Source organism: Bubalus kerabau, chromosome 15 (assembly GCF_029407905.1).
Source record: "Bubalus kerabau isolate K-KA32 ecotype Philippines breed swamp buffalo chromosome 15, PCC_UOA_SB_1v2, whole genome shotgun sequence".
NCBI classification, from domain to species: Eukaryota; Metazoa; Chordata; class Mammalia; order Artiodactyla; family Bovidae; genus Bubalus; species Bubalus kerabau.
This window is the reverse complement of record NC_073638.1, coordinates 66608490-66629562: the sequence shown is the minus strand read 5'-3', so window position 1 is coordinate 66629562 and position 21073 is coordinate 66608490. Positions and strand designations below refer to the sequence as shown.

At 47.5% G+C, this 21073-nt stretch overlaps 1 protein-coding gene across 1 annotated transcript in view; it reads left to right on the top strand.

The window, feature by feature from the left end:
- PAMR1 (peptidase domain containing associated with muscle regeneration 1) overlaps positions 1-21073 on the top strand; it is an 80299-nt gene that overhangs the window by 34650 nt on the left and 24576 nt on the right. The window contains exons 4-6 of the mRNA XM_055547762.1: positions 10839-10953; positions 14722-14939; positions 17490-17597. Of these exons, the coding sequence (XP_055403737.1) occupies positions 10839-10953; positions 14722-14939; positions 17490-17597 (441 nt within the window). The remainder of the gene's footprint in view (positions 1-10838; positions 10954-14721; positions 14940-17489; positions 17598-21073) is intronic.

Genomic DNA, 21073 nt, shown 5'->3' with positions numbered 1-21073 from the left:
GAATTCCCAGGCGGAAGCAATTCATTTCAGTATTTGTTGACTGTCTGCCCTGCTGACTAGGCAGGCAGGATGCTGCCTGCCTCTATTAAGGGGCAGCTGAACACTTGGGTGGTCTGTGCATGGCTGGGGCACAGTGCTGGAGCCATGTGGCAGTGCAAGCATTTTCCCAGTAGATGGCGCCCAAGTGATCCTTTCAGATCATTTAATTCTGGAGGAGGAGGGCTTCTTGCTGAAGACCATTGTAGAACCCCGGCACTTTTTCCTGAGTGTCATATAGAACCTTAGAAGAAAGGAGGAGTGCCAGGGAAATGCCAGAAAGGATCACACATGTTTATATTTTAATTATAGACCTTTCAGTACTGAGCCAACGTGGTAGCACCTTTATTTGCTCACTGTCCTTGACAATGCTCGTCACAGATGGTTTTAACCCAACTCTTTACAGTCTTAACATCCATTATGTGATCGATTCACTCATAACCATTGGCAAGTTACATTAAGCAAGAGAACTGGAGAAGGGCTGGAGGTCACTGAGCCCAGGGGAAAACTTTCTTCACATTTTCCTGGCCAGGAAAGATTGCTTTAGTAATCGCAGAATATTCAGAGGAGTGATTCCTTTTTTCTTCAGCTTTTTATTTTGATAAGTTTTAAATACACAGAGTTGAAAGAATACTACATTTATTCTTTACCTGGATTCACCTGTTATTATAATTTTCCCACATTTGTCTTCTCTCTCTTCTTCTGTACTGTGAGCTCATGAATTTTCATTTTTTCCCCTTAATCCTATCGTCCTCTTTTTGATGCTTAAATTGTCCCAGAACTGGCCACCAAAGTCCCTTTAAGATGAGTTCGCTGCCTCATTCTGTGAGCACTTCCTTGCTTCTTGGCACTGCCCCCACCCGCTCAGGGTTTCAAGTTCACCTTGATTGTTTATGTGCAAGTCCTGAAATGAGCCATTTCTCCAATCCTGGTTCCTGTTGTGGGGAATGATATTTAGGAACTGTGACCTGGCACTGGCAATGAGAGGCACTGATCTCCAAAGTTAAAATCAAGGCGTCCTTTCAAAGCTTCTTAAACTGGAAAGTTGAGTTCTTAAGTGGAACCACTCTGCCGACTTCCAGAGTGAAGTTTATTTAACTTGGCCTTCAGACCAAGTTCCTAAGCCACTAAATGAGATGAGCAGGAGAGGGCCCGAGAGCCTCCCGGATGTCACGCTTCCAGGTAGCACTGAAGTGATGCCAACACCTCAGGCCCCAAAGGGTCTCGGGGAGGTAGGAAGGTTAGGAGAGCAACCTAGATGAGAGAGGGTTTATGGGGAGAGCTTAATAGGCCTGGAATACTTTTTATTTCCTTAGTCATATTGTAGATAGACACAGAGGAGCAGAGGAACGGGCCATCAGTGGTGACCAAAATGTGGGGGTGGAATATCAGAGAGGAGCATGGTTTGTGCTGGCTGGTCCAGGAATGATTGAGAGTCGATGAGAAAGAGAGAGAGAAGGAGAGAGAGAGGGAGAGAAGGAGGGAGGAAAAGAGAGAGAGAAAGAGAAAGAAGGAAGGAAGGAAGGAGGGGGAGGGGAAGAAAAGGCCCACAAAGCTGGGTGTCACTGATTTACTCATCTCTGGAGCTGTACTGCTGGGGAAGAATAGAGTCGCCTGGGTGGAGTTACTGAAAACTGGCTCATGGAAGTCTGGGCTTCTGTGTCCTGACATCCCCAGGAAAGGAACAGTGCTCAACTGGGTACAAATCGAGGATGGTATTATGTGATGGTTAATAGCTGGGCTTGAAACCAGGATTTTAATCTGTAGGACCTGGATTTTAATCTGTTTCATGACTCCTTCTGTGACTTTGGCAATGCCACCCAATCTTTGTAAATCTCAGCTTCCTCATTTACAAAATGGGGGAAATAACAGTGCCCCATCAGAGGATTTAATGAAGGATTAATGTGAGGGTTAAATGAAGTGCTATCTATGAAATTCCTTAATAGGGAGTCTGGAACATAGTAAGTGCTTGATAAATGGTAGCTGCTGTTCGTATTATTACTAAATCAGAGCCTTGAAGGGTGTTCTTTGTCTTTTCTTTGTTGGGAAGGAAATCAGTGCGGGGCCACAGAGGAAAAATAATAAAACAGAACTCCCTAAGAAACAAGAGGATATATGCTGGCCATGAGGTTAGGGCTTCCCAGGTGGCCCCAGTGGTAAAGAATCCACCTGCCAATGCAGGAGGTGCAGGAGACGTGGGTTTGATCCCTGGGTCGGGAAGATCCTCTGGAGGAGGAAATGGCAGCCCACCCCAGTATTCTTGCCCAGAGAATTCCGTGGACAGAGGAGCCTGGCAGGCTGCAGTCCACGGGTCGCAAAGAGTCGGACGCGACTGAGCACAGCACGTGGGAGGCTGCTTTCCAGGACAAGCATTGTATGTGTGGCGAATAGCTTTTCATACGTTATGTGCTGAAGTTCTTGATTCTAGAGAATTGATGTTTGAACTTCTGCAGATGATTTTATGTTATTAAAGAGCTCATCGATTATTGCTCAACTTCTGGTTTGGGTGGAGAGGGATATGAAAAAGGCCTTCCTTCCTGTTCAAACAGCAAGAAATCACTCTGTAATCAAAGGAAATTCAGAATTTATTTTAAAGCCCTCTTGTATCTATGAGCACAGAATCTAAAAGAAACTAAACTCCATAGGAAAGAGCTCTTCCTAGGAGAGCAAGTGATGCAGGATATGTCTTACCTGAGGCCAGCTACTGAGGTCAGGGGCAGGGCAGGTGAAGGCCTGCCTGAGAAGGAGGAGGACCCAGCCAGACTTGGGATGAGCCTGTGGGCTGGCCTATTGAACTTACATCTAAAAAATACCCCCAAACAAAGATTACCCTATCCACTGAGACTTCTCATTAGTGAAATTTTGTTGAGCAAGCAGAGGCTGGGGGTGAGGCTAGAAAGCAGAAGATCTTGGAATATTGTTGTCATTTTCCAGTTTCAAAAATTTGTCATCTCAGAGTCTCATGGTCTCACAGGATCAAAGATTCCTGAACTTACAGTCATGGAAGTGCAGGAAGTTGGGCAGGGGGAGTGTTGAAAATTAAAAATAAGTTTTCTAAGGTTCCCACTACTTGACTTTCAAGATGCTTCTGGAGGGATTATAGCCTCAGCCCTGCCCCAAACCAGCTTGCTTCCTGATTTGATCAAATTGATCAGTACCTCATTCTACCTGCCTAATAGAGGAAAAGATATTACCAATCAAAAGAAAATATGTCTTTTCTGTTGTGAATAAGCAAGAAGAGAATAAGACCAATAGTCAAGAGAAAGATCAGTCAAGAGAAACACACCACATGGGATCAACTATTAGAATTTTCAGCCAAGGGGTTTTAAGTAATTTAAAAATGAATATATTAAAGGATCTGGAAGAAAAGGTAATTATAATGGATGAAGAGATGAGAAAATTGAGAATAGATTTGGAAAGCATTAATAAGAACCAAAAGGAAATCCAGAACTGAATGTATTGTAATATTTGAAATTAAAAAATCATCAGAGGGGATTAACAGCTGATTGATCATGATGGAAGACAGGATCAGGGAATGTAAATACAGACTGGTAGAAATCAACCAAACTGAAGCACAGAGAAAAGAGAAATATTTAGTTGTCTAATTTTTTATGCTGCTCAAACCCAGTCCTCAATTTTTGAATTGGATAGTCAGGGTTATCTCAGTGTATGCTTTTTTTTGCGAAGATTGTGATGAATCTGGGGGAGAAAAACCTTTTTGCAACAAAGTGGTAGATGGTATTTTTGCTGGACAATGGTTTCAACTGAACGGATAGGCCATTTGGTACAGTATTGGGAAGAAGATTCAAAAATGGTTTGATTGGGCAGGAAGAGGCTTGATATAATTTGGCAGAGTCATTCATTCAGTTAATAATTAATTAAGCACATATTTCATGCATATAGAGGTGAGCAAGACAGACAAAGGTCCTTGCTTTCACGGAACTGTGTCATGGAGGAGACACACATTTAAGCAACCATTGTAAAGTATTAAATTGATTGGAACTACAGGCCAGATCACAGGATGAGCCATGAAGTCATTTCTAGAGACCTAATGAAGACGTGAGCCCCTGGTAAAAGCTATCACTTAACACAACTTTACTTTTGCTTTTCACTTTCATACATTAGAGAAGGAAATGGCAACCCACTCCAGTATTCTTGCCTGGAGAATCCCAGGGACGGGGGAGCCTGGTGGGCTGCCATCTATGGGGTTGCACAGAGTTGGACACGACTGAAGCAACATAGCAGCAGCAGCAGTACTCTTTATGAACCAGACAATGCTCAGGTACCTTCATGTGCGAACCATTCATCCTCATCCAGCCTTTTACAGGTGAGGGCATCGAGGCACAGAGAGGCTGAGTCACTTTACCTGCTGTCCTACAGCTGTTACATGGCAGAGCCAAGATGCCAGTTCAGAGCTGGGCCCCAGAGTCCAATCCCTCTTCCTCTGTACTAAGCCGCTTCTTGAAGTGAGAGGCCCTTGAGATCCTCACTCCAAGCGCCTGTCTGAGGGATGAGCAGGTCAGGGTAGGATGAACCAAATCACATGGGCAGTATCAGCTTCCTTCTTGCTCCCTGTCTGGTGTGTGGGTCATTCCCATGTCATTATCCAGGCTTTTGTTCTGCTATCCCTGTCTAGGCTCCTGGGCCTAAAGGCTTTAGAGCTTTAGCCAATGATGCAAAGAGGCTCTTAGGAGACCTGGAGCAGTGGATCAGAACCTGGGCTGTCACCTGTGATTCTTTTGCCAAATTTGTGTCTCAGATCCAGACAAGACTTGAGAAATGACAGTGTTAGCTGCCATTTATTGTTTATGTGTGCCAGGCACTTTGCTAAATGCTTCACATACAGTAACTATCTCATTTAATCCTTAAATAATAAATCAGCAACAACAGCATGGTTGTAGATACTCCTGTTATTTCCAAATGAGGGACGCTCAGCTTGGAAAATCTGAAGAACTTGTCTGGGGTCATACAGCTAGGAAAAATCTGAACTGAGATTAGGACCTGGTCTGGCTTCCAGGGGCTTCCCAGGCGGCGCTAATGATTAAAGAGCCTGCTTCCCAATGCAGGAGACATAAGAGACATGGGTTTGATCCCTGGGTTGGGATGATCCCCTGGAGGAGAGCATGGCAACCCATTCTAGTATTCTTGCCTGGAGAATCCCCTGGATAGAGGAGCCTGGGGGGCTACAGTCCACAGGGTCACACAGAGTCAGACGTGGCTGAAGTGACTTAGCATGCCCACACAAGCATGCATCAGTGGTTAGGACTCCAAGCTTTCACTACTGAGGGTGTGGGTCAATCCCTGGTCAGGCAGCTAAGATCTTGCAAGTTGTGGAGCATGGCCAAAAAAAAAAAAGAAGCTAACAGAATTCTTTCTTTAGTCCTCCTTGCCCCCAGCCAAGAGGAAAGATTAAAAAAAAAAAAAATCCACTGCTTCTCAGAAGCACCCCTCCCTCCTTTGTCCCCCAGCTGGAGATAAGGACACTTGTCAGAATGCTGGGGGTGTTCACTGCTGTTGGGAAGCTTCCAGCTCTCGTTCTAGTTTGGAAATTCATGAAGATTTCCTTTCAGCTCTGTCGAAGCAGAGTCTATCCAGCTCTCTCTCCTGTTTGGGTTTGTAGCAAGAATAGGGGAGGAGGCAGGGTTGGAGATGAGTCCAGGATTTGAGATCCCAGGGGCCAGTCTGGCATGGCTGGCAAAATCCCCTACATACACGCATGCACGCACATGCACACCTCTTCCCCTGCAGCCAGACGTGGTCAGGGAATCCGAGCACGTTGTCCGGGCCCTTGCCACTCCCGTCTTTCAGCCCCAGGACCACCTGCTTGGTTGGCCAGCCGCACTTCGTTGGCGGGGACATTTGGCTGTGTTCAGCCCTAGACAGAGGGTGCAGTGAGTCTGCCCTTCACCCGGCTCCTCGGACTCCCCATGGGGGTGGGAGTGAGACAGGGGCTGAAGGAGCCCCTTGGTGTGAGGAGGGCATGGGGTGCCTTCTCCTTTGCCCGGTGCCCACTAACTGCGCCCCCCGCCCCTCCCCCCCCAAAGCACATTTCTGAAAAGTGGCCTCTGTGTCTCTGGCTGCTTGGAACTTGCATCCTGTCTTGAGGCCGACTCTGCCCTGCCCTCCAGAGAGAGAAGGGAAACATCATGAAGGACCCAGCTGTTGCGTGTGGTTGGGAATCCTGGCTGTTTCTGAAGGACAGCCCCTGGTCTCCAGGAACCAGTGGTCTCGCATCTCACGTGGCCAGGGGCCAGCACCCGGGTTGGGGGTGGGACCCCGAGTACTCCCCAGGCATCATGAGACCCTCGGGCTGGCCAAAGCCTGCTGGCTCCCCCAGATCTGAGAGAGGGAGAGGGGATCTGAGAGTGACACTGCTATCTGATTCCAGGGAGGAAACCAGAAGCTGGCTGGCAGCATCTGCTGCCAGTTCTAACTTGGGGTCCCTGCAGGAGGTTTGCTGAGGAGCTGGAACTTAACACCTTGTGGCGGGGAAGCTGCCAGCTCCCGGGGTTGGGGTGGGGGGAGGCGGAGGCTGTGCAGGAAGGTTTCTTTTTTTGTCTCTCACACCCCGTGTATCACTTCCGTAGCCGGGCAGCAGATGGGCAGATGGGGGCGATGAGGAGTGTGAGGTGTGCAGGAAGAAGGCACGTGCATTTGCAATAGCTGGAGGGGGAGGGGGACGGGCAAAGAGTCAGTGTATTTGGGAACGGGCTGGGAAATCCTGCCGCTTCAAAATGGTGCTGGAGAAGGCTGGGTCAGGAAACCCTAAGACAGGTTAATGTACTAGCAGAGATCCAGCACTGGTACTAGACAGATTCAAGTTCAAGTCCCTGATCTGCCACCATCTAGCAACAGCTAACATTTGCTGGTTTTTCTGCTAAGGGCTTTCTGTGTGCATAATCTGATTCACATCTCACAAAACGAATGGGGTAGATGCCAGTTTTATTCCCATTTGGCTCAGGTCTGGTGAGGTTCTGAGAGATGCTGTAACTCACCCAAAGCCACACAGCCGGTGACTCTAAGGTTGAGACTCATGCTGACAGGGGACTCCGACGTCTAAGGTGGAGACTCATGCTGACGGGGGACTCCGACGTCTAAGGTGGAGACTCATGCTGACGGGGGACTCCGACGTCTAAGGTGGAGACTCATGCTGACGGGGGACTCCGACGTCTAAGGTGGAGACTCATGCTGACGGGGGACTCCGACGTCTAAGGTGGAGACTCATGCTGACGGGGGACTCCGACGTCTAAGGTGGAGGCTCATGCTGACGGGGGACTCCGACGTCTAAGGTGGAGGCTCATGCTGACGGGGGACTCCGACGTCTAAGGTGGAGGCTCATGCTGACGGGGGACTCCGACGTCTAAGGTGGAGGCTCATGCTGACGGGGGACTCCGACGTCTAAGGTGGAGGCTCATGCTGACGGGGGACTCCGACGTCTAAGGTGGAGGCTCATGCTGACGGGGGACTCCGACGTCTAAGGTGGAGGCTCATGCTGACGGGGGACTCCGACGTCTAAGGTGGAGACTCATGCTGACGGGGGACTCCGACGCCCCACGGCAGCCACCGCTCTACAGCTAGAGCAGTCATCTGCCGCCTTCCGACTTCCTGGCTGTCTGGCCATGGGGATACCTAGCTTCTCCCATCCTTAGGGCTCCTCGTCTGGGGCATGGGGAGATAAATGCCATTCGCCCAGCTTTCTTTTTTTAACTTTTTACTTTATATTGGGCTATAGCCAGTTAACAATGTTGTGATAGTTTCAGGTGAACAGCAGAGCAACTCAGCCACACATATAGCTGTGTCCATTCTCCCCCAAACTCCCCTCCCATCCAGCCTGCCACATACCATTGAGCAGAATGTCCTGTGTACACAGTAGGACCTTGTCATTATCCATTTTAAATATAGCAGTTGGAGAAGGCGATGGCACCCCACTCCAGTACTCTTGCCTGGAGAATCCCATGGACGGAGGAGCCTGGTAGGCTGCAGTCCATGGGGTCTCTAGGAGTCGACACGACTGAGTGACTTCACTTTCACTTTTCACTTTCCTGCATTGGAGAAGGAAATGGCAACCCACTCCAGTGTTCTTGCCTGGAGACTCCCAGGGACGGGGGAGCCTGGTGGGCTGCCGTCCATGGGGTCACACAGGGTCAGACATGACTGAAGTGACTTAGCTTACCTGGTTTAGTGTATTCCCTTAGGAACTATCTGTAAATATGCAAAATGTGAAATTAAGGCATGTGTGCTGCATGCTTAGTCGTTCCAGTTGTGTCCAACTCTGCGACCCTATGGACCATGGCTGCCAGGCTCCTCTGTCCATGAGTGATAGAACCCTGGCTGTCCTCCTGGGCCAGGCCTATTTTCTCCTCACTCCTTTCTCTCCTATCCACCCCCTCCCCAAGGATGAACTAAACCAATCTCTCCATCTACCTCAGCTATCTCCAAGCTTTCTTGTGAGGATTAAACCAGAGAAGGTATGTAAGCCTTTTAGCCAGTCCCTGGCCTGTCACAATGTCATCGTTCATTCACTCAACAGCTCTTTATTGAGCACGTGGTCTGTGCCAGTTTCCATTCTAGGCGTACAAACTAGAGGGGTGCTAGCTCTGCCAAAGGGAGTGAGCAAATAAGCTAGAAAATTTCCAGTAGTGATATCCATTATGAAGAAAACAACATCAAGCAATGGCAGTGACCGTAGAAATACGAAGGTCTGTTTTAGCTGGGTGGTCCAGGAAGGCCTCTTTGAAGAAGTAGCAGTTGAGCTTAATTCCCAAAGGGAGGAGACGTGGAAGAGGATGAACCTTCTAGGTTAAGGGAGCAGTGGGTGCGAGGCCTGGAGTTGGGACAGGAAGGGGGCCGTGTGGCTGGCTCAGAGAGAGGACTGGGTGGGTGGTGGTGGAGGCTGAACAGAAGGCAGGGCCGTGGATGCTGTGGGGAGGTGAGCTATAGAGCACAGTCTTTGGAGGGGCGAGTCGAGAGAGTAATGTGATCTCATTCATGTATTTAAGCGGTAGCTTTGGCAGCTATGTGGGGAATGGAAAGTTGGGAGAAAAGGATGATGCAAGGAGACTGGGATCACAGAGAGATGATGGAGGCCCGGCCAAATCCAGAGACTCACATGGAAAGGGGCGAGGGATGCTTCCCACGTGGAAATAGAAGCAATAAACATCCTAATGATGAGATGACTTGGGCAACCTAGCAGCCAATTTTGCAAAAATCACACACCTCAGACCTCACAGCTTATTGAAAACAGAATCTAAGCTATATTCCTACCACTGTAGAAATAGTACCACCATCATCTTGCCATGAGGTACCATCCACTGATGTTCATGTTTTTCTTTTGAGCTTGGGAATTTATTGGGGGAGGTTATTAAAGATAACTGAAGGTCTGGAGTTTATGATGTCAAACTGAGTTCTGTGTAGATAGGGTTAAAGAAGCTTTTCCTATAAAGGGGCGGGTAGTAAATAGTTACATTTTTGTGGATTCTACTGTCTTGTTTTGCAGCCACTCAAGTCTGTCATTGTGGCTGGAAACCAACCTTAAACAATGCATTAAAAATGTATGTGGCTCTGTTCCAATAAAACTTCACTTAAAATATAGGCAGTGAGCTGCATTTGGCCCATGGATCATAGTGTGCCAACTCTGGCAGAAAATATAGTTTATTTACATGACCGAGAGAATTTTTTCCCTACAACTAGGGTACAGACCTCTGCTTATCTCGACACTAGAGATGTGATGTAATTGAATGGAGACTCTGTTCTGTGGTTTTCAAATCTTGGGGATTCCTTGGAACTAACTCAGGGGACCAAGGTGATAGTGAGGATGGAGGGCTTGGGGTCCCAGCTTCTACTTCAACCAGGACCCCCTGTTGGATTCACTTTTTTTAAAATTAAATTGGTGGTCTTCATAAGAGTTTGTTTGGGGGAAAAAAAAAGTCTTGGGAGCTAGGAAAAAAATCAAAAATCACTAATCCGGTTGGACTGGTTGGAGTTCATGTCCGGCTTCTGGTATTTGCATTAGAGAGGTGCTTCCCTGGTGGCTCAGATGGTAAAGAATCTCCCTGCAATGCCGAAGACCCAGGTTCCATCCCTGGGTCAGAAAGATCCCCTGGAGAATGGAATGGCTACCCACTCCAGATTCTGGCCTGGAGAATTCCATGGACAGAGGAGCCTGGTGGACTACAGTCTATAGAGGCGCAGAGTCAGACACAACTGAGCGACTGATGCTTTCGCTATTGCATAATTGCTCATAGAACAAATTAATACATACATTTTCTAATTGGATGGAGGCATGTAAAAAGGAGTTGCTTTGGGATTATGTGTGTGGAGTAGAGGGTGTGCAGGGGACATAGAGCAGAGGGGCTTACGTAAATTTAGACGCTGAACAAAGGCCACAATGTCCCAGCTAGAGCTGCTGGGAGGGCCAACTTTCTGAGCCTTGTAAGGTGGCGGCAGCAGGCTGGGGTGTGGCAGTCTTGGAGAGGCAGGATGAGAGTGGCTTGGACCTCACATTCAGACACAGCTAGGTTTTAAATCTCTGTCACTTAATAGCTAGACAAATTAGTTAATCTCTGGTTATCCGTTTTTCCATCTGGAAAACGGAAATGATGCTACTTCCCTTCTCAAGCTGTTGGGTTAAATGAATGAATAATTCACTGCCAGTTGCCGAGCATATTGCCAGGGGCTTGAGAAATAGAAATATCCTTCTCCATTCTGTTTTCAGGGGCGTGGGTGAGCTCAGAGGCTTCGAGACCTTTTACCGTCTCTTTCCTGTTGACTCCAATTTCCATGCCTCAATCTTCTCTTCTCAGGATGTGGCCAGGTTCTACGTGTTCCAAAGGGTCAGATTTTGTTGGAGAGCTACCCGCTGAATGCTCACTGTGAGTGGACCATTCACGCCAAACCTGGATTTGTCATCCAACTCAGGTAAGGGGCTGGGGTCAGAATTATGGAACCTGAAGTTTGAGGAAGTGCAGTAACAAAACCAAAGGTCCTGGACCCTAGTAATCAGGGCTAACCATCTACATTTTATTCCTGAAAGCAGAAAATGTATATTAGAGCCTTTCCGTTTACCTCTTAGTGATTTTGTGGGATAAGGCCTGGGTAAGACGACCACCAATTAAATGCTTGTCCTTCACTGACTGCAGACAGTGGGGCTCAGGCGACAATGACCCCAGGAAGACACCAATATGTCAGAACACAGCACTGAGAGCAACCTGCCCACCCATAACCTTGACCAGGTCACCTATTCACTTAGTACTGGCTGGATTCTGTGGAAGGAGAGGAGATAAGGCCAGGCCTAACCTTCAAGGACTTTGTACTCCAGATTGGGGTTTCTGCTTGTCACAGCTTCTTTCATTGCTGTTCTCAGAAACCAACCACCACCTCCACAACCAATACACTGATTCTTTCACTTGTGTGGACGATAAGCCATTCATCTTATGGCACGTTGGGGTCCACACAAATGTTTAATTCATGCCATGGACCCAGTTGTAACTAGAGATAAATAACACAAGTGCATCCTGCTTTGTGAGAACTGTTCACTGCCGCATCCAGGAGCCTGGAACAGGACATGGTACACACAACAGGTGCTCGATAGACCCTTCCTGCATAGATAAAGTTGAAAGATCTGCTCCCTGTCGCCAGTGTTTCTCCTCTCTCCTGGCAGACACCTCTGCTCTTCCTCTTTAGTAAAGCAGAGTGGCCCACTCAGCCCAGGACTTTTAGGGACGTTGTCCACCTAGCTCTTCCCTTTTCTAACTCATGGAGATGTTGGTGGTGATGGAAATCTCTAATCTTCTAGAGCACAGGCTTCCAGTCTGTGTTTTCTGGGTGGATTGATGCACCCAGAAGTTCCCTTATGTCAGCAGGCTCCTCGATGGCACTCTGTCATGCAGGAGGGGCAACACGGTACCCCACATTGGGAGGATCCAGAACTCAGGTCCCTTTCCCAACCCTCTGCATCAAAGCCACCCTTTAGTTGCTGGTCTTCTTGTTCCCTGAGGTCCTGGGGTTAGGATTAAGGTTCAGTAAATGAACTTTCCTAGAGGAAGTTCAAGGAGCAAGTGAGAGGCTACACCATTCTGCTGAATGGGCTCCAGGCTGGATCTTCCAGTGTGATAAGGACAGTTTTGGATGCCACAGGCTAATTTTTCAGCAACTCAGGAACCAGGACAAATGGTCCCCTCAGAGGCCTCTGGAGAGCTTCTCCAAGACCCAGGATGAAAAGAAATCAGCTCCCCCTCCCCAACTCCACCAACCAAAAATCCAAAATGTTGGAGGGGTTGAGAAGTGCATCACCTGCCTAGGAAAGGGTCCTAGGAAGGCACAGAAGTATATAGGTTTCTTCCCTGCAAACCTGGACCTGCTGGCCAGGGATAATTATAAGGATGGAAATACTCTGCAGCCTAGTGTCCAGCCCCAAAGCTGGTCGTCATCCTTGGTGTTCCCTTTTCCATCGCCTACCACAGCCAGGTCACCAGAGAATCTATTTACTCAGCTGTAAAATCATCTCAAGTCTGTCCTCTGTCTCTACTGCCAAAATTCTACTTTGAACTGCCACCGACTCTTACCTGGATCCTCTTGTGGCCTAACTGGCTTCCCTTCCTCCACTCTTGCTGGCTCTGCCATCTCCTCTCTTCAGAGTGGCTGGAATGATCCTTTAAAATCCTCTCTCAAACTGTCATCCTGTTGGTGAAACCTTCCAGTGGTTTCTCTCAAGCCTGGAATAAAATTCAAACTTCTCACCATACAAAACGTCTCCTGCTCTCCTCTCTGACCTTCGTTCACACCATTCTCCCAGGTATGCACTGCTTGGCAGCATAGCATCCCTGCCTCCTTTCATTTCCTCAGAGATGCTCATGACTACTGCAGGGCCTTTGTACTTACAGATTTCTCCTGCCTGGACCACTCTTCCCCATGACCTGCACATGGCTGGCTCCATTTCATCAGTTAAGTGTCTACCCTTGACCATGTATGTAGAAAGCTTACCCTCCCAGTCACTCTCAGTGCTCTTACCTGCTCTGTTTTTCTGAGGACTTAACACTCTCTGGAATCCCCTCGTTATCTGGTTTCCTTGCTTATTTTCTGTCCCTCAAATCAGAACTCATGAGGGCAGGCACTGTGTCTACTAGGGAAGTTGCCGTACTTTCAGCACCTGGAACAGCGCCTGTCACAGCGCAGACCTGCCATAGATGTGTTGAATAAGGAACACATGAGTGAATGTAAATGCAGGTTGCAGTGTCTCATGTTTCAGTTTTAGAAAAAGCTGTGATCTCGGTTTGGTGGTGGCCTTGCCACCCCCTGCATCCTCCCCCTTTTCAAATGAAGACTCCAAAGCCCAGAGAAGCAAGGGATTGCTCAAGGCCGGCAGTGAGCTGGTGGTGGCCAGATCCTTACTACTATGGCCAGATGCACACATTATGATGAATAGGACTTACACTCCCGTACAAAAGGTTTTGTGATAAAAATGTCCGAAAAACAAACACTAGCCATACTCAGTGATCATTCCTTTTTTAAATAAAATCTTTAAGAGCATTTACAATATCCTGATTGTTCTCTAATTCTGGCACATGGAGTTTTGGCCCAAGGTGATAGAAGTGCCACTGGTCTGAACTTCTCAGGTGGCAGTTCTGAGTTCTCTGTCTATTCCCACTTCTCCAGAACGTGAGGAAGACGATACAGATGTACATTTTGTGAACTCGATAACTCAGGCATTGGGAATCTTCTGAAAAGTTATCTTTTCCTCTCTTGCCTTGGTGTGTGTCTGCCTCTTTTCTTACCTCTTGGAAATGAGAGCTTAGGGTTTTATCTTCTGCTTTTTTGATCCACTGCACCCCAATATTTCCAAACCCAAGATCCCTTTGAGGTAATCAAAGATATGTCTCTTTCAATTCTGAAATTTTGATATGATGCTACTCTTTCTACTTTTTGGGGCAAGAGTTATTGTTACCAAGAGGATAATTATCTTCTGATCCTTCCATCAGACAGAAGAGTATGCATGAAGAGAGTTTTTTCCTTTACTTGGTCTTTAAGATAACATATACTCTATCACTCTCCAATTGTAAAATTGAAGTATCCATTTTATCACCTACTCAACAACATTTGTTTATTGCCTCTACATGCCAGGAACTGCATTAGGCACTAAGCAAACAGCGATGGAGTCAGACAGATGCCACACCCTGCCCTTAAGGAATTTGCAGTCTAGGGGAGCAGACAGGCATGCATGTGTGCACACACACACACTCACAAAGTCAAGGAGATAAATATGAGAAATTAAAATGTCTATACACATTATGAAGAAAACAAGGGCTCTCCTTTAGAATTGTCAGGGAAGCCTCTTTAAGGAGAGAATACTTTAGCTGAGCTCTGAGTTTAGGAAGGAACCAGCCGTGCAGCCTGGGAGGAGAAGTGCCCCTGAACAGGGAGCCGGTGTGTGCAGAGGTTCTTGGAATGGACTGTGGTGCCCCCTGCACCTGGCATGCATCCACATACCTGCACACAATCACCTGCCCACACACACGGAAAGAAATGCAGCTGCTCGCAAGTCCTCCAGGGCCACGGTTCTCTCAGATCAGGGCATAGCTCCTCTCTTCTGGAGGCCTGCTTATCATCTGGCCTTGAACTTGCCCAGGGCGGGTGGAAGGATTCTTCAGGGCCTCACCTGTCTCCTGTTCTCACCCTCTCCTCCTCCAGGATTGTCATGTTGAGCCTGGAGTTTGATTACATGTGCCAATATGACTATGTTGAGGTCCGCGACGGGGACAGCAGCGACAGCCAGATCATCAAGCGTTTCTGTGGCAATGAGCGGCCAGCTCCCATCCGAAGCACGGGCTCCTCACTCCACATCCTCTTCCACTCAGATGGCTCCAAGAACTTCGATGGCTTCCATGCCATCTTTGAGGAGATCACAGGTAAAGGCCAGAGAGAGAAAGGCCAAATTTTATTTTATAATTTATTTTTGGCCATGCCCCGTGGCATGTGGGATTTTGTTCCCCAAGAAGGGATTGAATCCATGCCCCCCTGCAGTGGAAGCACGGATTCTTAACCACTGGACCTCCAGAGAAGTTGCCAAATGTCACTTTTTATGGCTGCGCTCTAGATAAACATTCCTTTCTGTGTATCCCTCTCCTTCTTGCCTAGCTTTGTTAAAACCCCACCCGCTGGGTTCTCAGAAATGACCTGCACATTGAGAAGGTAGAGAGAAATGGCAAGGGATGTTTCAGAAACGCTCACCAGAACCAGAACTAGGAATTCTTACTTCTCCTGTCAAGCTGCTGCGGCACAGATAGATCAGGTCACTTGTCTATGGTTGCACAGCTCTGGAGATGGAACTAGGAATCTGCACAGTTTGGCTCTGGAGCCCCTATTAGGGGCTCTCATGATTAAGAGAGTTAGCTTTGGTCCCTGGCAGATTAAACCATATGGCTTAGACAAGTTCTACTGTTCTGGGCCTGGGTTTCCTAATCAGTGAATAAGGACATAACCCTAGATCCTGCTCCGTTAAGGAGTCTCTGGGAGACAGAACAGATGAAGAGCTGAGCAGTGTCTGGTGCAGAGGAAACCCCCAGTAGCCGCCCTGCCCCAGGCGTGCCCTGAGCCTCCTTTGTCATCTTTCAAATAATTGTTCCAAGTCTGACACTACCTGGGAAATGCCACTCACTTTATGAGGAACTCTGCATCTGACTTCACCTCCTGTCCTGTCAAATGAGGAAGTAGCATTTGGCCAAAATGAACAATGGGCTCAGTGCTAAGGAATCACCCCAGATCTTTTTTACTCCTTGGAGATGGGATTGCATCAGGTTTTACAAAATAAACTCCAGCTTGAAATATTTATTTTTTGAAACAAATAACTGAATTTAAGAAATTGCAATGGCCTTTTGACCATTCAAGCTCCCTTATGGAAGGTCTGATACGGATATCTCAGGAAGGGAGGTGGGCGGAGGTGGAATCAGCCTTTCGTTAGCCTCACCCGTTCAGCAAAACCAGCAGACACCCCACCCTCTCCACCTCGTTCCCCTGAGAACGTTCTGCCCGAGACTCCAGCGGTTGCTCCTATGAGCTGTGTGCTGACTTCGTCCCAGGACGTGTGTCTCCTATGCAGACTTGCAGGGCCCTGGGAGCTCTAGAGGCTTTTGCTGCTATGCTGTGGTCAGCCTGCGGCTCAGTCCTTGCCCCTCGGTGCCACACTGCCAGTCGAGGCTGAGATCTGTCTGGGGGTGTTCATGGCAGTCAGAAGTTGGGGGCAGAGGCGGCTCACCAGCTTGTGACCCTGTGGCTGAGGGAAGGGTCAGGAGGGTCTCTTCCTCACTCTCCCCTGGAGGACTCTGGTCTGTGTGGTCTTCCTGTTCCTCAGGCACCTGGTGTGACACACCTGCAGTCTTTATTTCCTGCCTAAAGCCACCTTCCCACTCCTGCACGTCATGTCCCATCCCCAGAGGCCCTGTCAGATTTCTCCTGCCCTGTTAAGCCTTTTCCCTTGTTCCAATGAGCTGTGGCTTTGCCCTTTTCTGAATGTCTTCTAGAACTTTCTCTTTTCTGACACTTACTGAATCACGCTTCAGGTTATAGTCACTGCCGACTCTTCTTCACAAAGCTTTGCCCCGATGAGCTAACTCTCCTGTTCGTCTTTGTATCTCGCCAGCGCCTTCCGCAGAGCCAGCGCTCGATTCAGGCTTGCTGCACTTGGCCTAGCCATGTATTTCTACACCAGGGTAAATGAAGGTGGGGTTAGTGGGAAACAAGCAGACTAGTGTTTCCCAAAGTGTTCTCTGTAGAAAAATGGTCCCCAGGACACTCTGTGAAATGCAGTCTCTCAGATCAAATAAGCCTGTGAAAGGTCGAATGTTATGTGCATTCTTAGAAATTCACAATGCACATTAGGACGTGGAATGTGCTGAGAAGGTCTGCAGTGCGGAAACCTGGTGAATTATCATTTAACCCCAGTAGCATTTCCCCACCGTATCTGAGACCATTAACTCTCAACATGTCAAGGGACTACTGTTTACAGAATGCGTGTTTGGAAATTCTTGAGTACCCTTTCATCACTGTCATGAAGTCGGCTTCCGGTTCCTTTCCCCCAGTACCCCAGATGCTGAGCTTCCTTGAATAAAAGATGATGTGTTACCCAAGCCTGCTCTCTACCCATAGAAGCCCCTATAGGAGGGGTGAAGTTTGCCTCTGCTTTAATTATGTAGTGCACTCGTGTGTGTTGTCCTAGACTAGAGGTGTCTGGAGCAGACTTCCAGGGCCTTGGAAAACATCAAATAACATCAGCAACATTTGATTAATGAGTAGCTGTTTTAGGCAATCTTGAAACAGTGTTAACAGGATTTCAATAAAAGGTGTTGAAAAATGGCAGAAAGACTTTAAAAGACAAGTGAGAGGCTGTGGTCAGGACTCCAGGCTTGAATGAAGGGACTCACGCACAGGGGCACTGAGAGCAATTGCCTTCTCTCTTACAGCGTGTTCCTCGTCCCCTTGTTTCCACGATGGCACTTGCCTCCTTGACAGCACCGGATCTTACAAGTGTGCCTGCCTGGCGGGCTACACCGGGAAGCACTGTGAAAATCGTGAGTTTGCCTGCAGAGTGGGAGTGAAGGTGTCACATGGGGCTGGCATGGAGAGGGTCTGGGGAGCTTGCTGGGGTGTTGTTCCCTGGTGTCTACATGGTCTGTCCAAGATGATGGGTAACATGGACTCTCCCATTGAGTGAATCTCAAGAGGGCTGGGATCCCTCTGAGTCCGAATTTCTGGAACCACCCCAGTTTGCCCTCACCTGCTGCAAATACCGCTTAGAAATATCTTAGAAAGATACGCCTTCAGTGGCCTCAAATAGCATCCAGAGCTCAAACATACTGAGAAAGGGTCAACGGTAGAAAGCTATCATTATACACACTCCTGAGGCCCGGAGTCTGAACTCCCTCTCCATCCCACGGTCTGAATTTTGGAGTCATGCTCCAAGGCACGATTCACTGTGTTTCTGTGCAGTCTGAAGCCCTGCATTGAGGATGGTAAAGATATAGGATAACTATGAGCCCCAGATTCCCGGGGACAGTCCTAGTTTATGCATTTTGTCTATGTCTAGTTATTAATAACATGCTCTTTCATCCTCGAGTGTCCTGAGTGGATGACAAAGTACAGTCATCATCTTATGATGATCTGACCAGGTTACACAAGTCACAGACAAAGCAACATTTTATTGAGAAACTACTATGCATTATGGGAATGCAGAAGAAAGCATGTCTTGCTGTTCTCTGAAGGACCTTATCCTGACTTGTGAGCTCAGCTCTGTGCTCCTTTGGTAATTCTTGAGCAGGTCTGAGAGGCGATGGGGCTGCGAGGGTGGTATAGCCCAGAGGAGTCATAGAGGAAAGAAGTCTACCAGCCGTGGCAGTCCACATATTATTCTCTAGGATGGTTCCCTTTCTGCCCTTGCCACTCGAGTCCTCACCACCTCCTGCCTGAGCCATATCCTGGCTGTCCCATTGGGTCACCCACACTTTCTTGCAGACAGAAGTCAAACAAATGATGCACTCCAAAGCAGGTAGGAGTTTCTCATTCATGTTTTTGAAAGGCAGAACATGACTCTTATGTGCTATTAGACTCAAACTTTTGCCAGAGGAGAGAAACTAGAACATGTATCTGATATGGCAAATCCTTATCTGATAATGGTATCTGATATGGCATTGCCCTTGGGAAGGGTACACACAGGCCAGTGCATATGGCAGCATCAGGCAGCACCCAGCCCAGTGGTGTGGTGCCCAGGACTGTGCCATTGGCAGGGAGGAACGAAAGCACCATGACCAGAAATCAACTATCAAGGGTCTTTGGTGATCAAGAGCCTATCTCTGCATGACAAGTGGTCCTAACGGAAGTTTGAGACCTAAAACTGGTGTCCCACTCCACAGCTGTCACATGGATGAAATGAGCAGAAGAACAGGAGGAGTCAGCATTTGGGGGAAAGCTAAGGAGGGCAGCTAATGACCTAGGGAGGGTTCCCCCTAAGCAGATCCTGACGTGGGAACGTGTGTACAGATGACGTGTCAAGGACACGTCCCCCAGGAGAAGCTGGTAAGGGAGTGGGGAGGCTGGACTGCAAGGGAAGGAAGCCAAGCAAAGGCGTGATTTCGGGCAAAATCCCAGCCCGAGTGTTAACAGGCGGTGGAATCTGGAATGGAAAGTACATCTCAGAGTGTGTCCTGGCTTTAACGCAAGACAGCTGGGCTTTCCTATCCCAAGTGCGATTGGCCATTGGCTAAGGACTGCCTTGGGCAAGTAGGACACGCTTACCTTTCTGTGCGTGTGGCAGGGTGGTTCCAGTAACACTCGAGCAGTGGAGGAGTTGGTTGGCGCAGGCCACTGAAAGTAAAACAGTAGATTGGGTGGGGGAGGGGACGTAAGGGGCATCCAAGGACAGAGCCCCAGCAGCCTCTGCTGCTGTCACTGCTGACTGGCATGCTCAGGTTACTTTGGGGTCATCCTAGATATAAGAGACCTGGTTTGACAGCGTTCTATAAAGTTCATGCATTTTCGGTTAATTTCGTGACTTTTCCTTGCAAACGACGCATGAAGCCACTGTCGGTAATGTGTTCTTGAGTGTACCTTTCATTCTTCGTAACACACCCGTTGCTTTGGGCGTCTCAGCTGACCTAAGTGTGATTATGCCGGATTCTTAGAAAATTATGTTCTGCTTTGTGGTTCTTGTCTCGTTCAAGTTCTCTGTGAGGCGTACAAGGCGGAGAAAAGAAGTGTTGCTTTCCCTTTGTTTCAGGAATTTGTAGATGGAGTGATTGTGGAGTCTTGATAATGACCAATCATGAGCGCTACCCCTTAGATGCAGAGGGGTACCAAAAAAGGAAGCCCTAAATTCTAGACAAACTACCTTTACCATATTAGGGCTTTGATTAACAAAGGCAAAATTGGAGAAAAGTCAAACATTACCAAATTAGTCGAAATACCTGTAAGAAGCTGAGTCAAATTGGGGAAGGGAAGTGGAGCAGAGGGAAGGAAATTGGTCCAAAAGTTTTGACTAGAATATTTATGAGTAGCTTTTGAGTGAAAAACGGACTTCTAGGCATTATTACTCTATCCAGAAAAAAACCCAGAACAAAACAAATAAACATGATGAAGAAGAATGTAAACGATGTCATTATGAACTGATTCATAACTTGATTCATGAACTGTCTCAAATCCCTTTTGGTCTCAAGTCATTTTTGGTTTCAAAACATCAGCGTAGATGGACAAGAGAATTCTTTCTAGCTACTTTTCAAAACGTTGTTCAAAAACCATAATTCTCTTAGTACCCTGTAGTTGAGACTGGGGGAAGATATTGGTGGTAGATATCTGATAAGCCATTTGCTGGCAGCAACGTGGGGGTGGTGGTTTAATCCCTAAGTCATGTCTGACTCCCGTGACAGCATGGGCTGTAACCCACCGGGCTTCTCTGTCTGTGGGATTTCCCAGGCAAGAATACTGGAGTGGGTAGCCATTTCCTTCTCCAGGGGATCTTCCTGACCCAGGGATCAAACCCACATCTCCTGCAGTGCACTCAGTTTTTTTTTTTTTTTTTTAACCACTGAGCCACCAGGAAAGCCTTGGGGGACCAAGTGTTTGATTATTTTCCATAAGATTTAGGTCTGTTTTTCCATTTTAGAATATTCACCATGAATTCCAACTAACTCAATAAGGGAATCATCACAATTGTTAACAGTTTACCTTGTAATTTCTGAACAAACTTTAACCATTTTTCCAGAAAAAAAAAACAAAAAGAAAAAAAAAAAACTTCATCATAGGTATATCAAAAAGCTGAAAATACCTCCCTGGAGGAAATTCTTTCAAAATTAATAAGAAACTGAAGCATTCTAGGATACTCTAAATTCTAAAATGCCCATATTGGACTAGGCATATGTTTTTAAAAAATGACTTATAAAGCAGCAAAACAAATATTAATGAGAATTCCATCTTTTGTTTATGTAGCACCAAATCTGACGAGGGGAAATCATTTCATGGATGATGTGTTAATGTGCTACTCTCCTAAAGGTTTTGT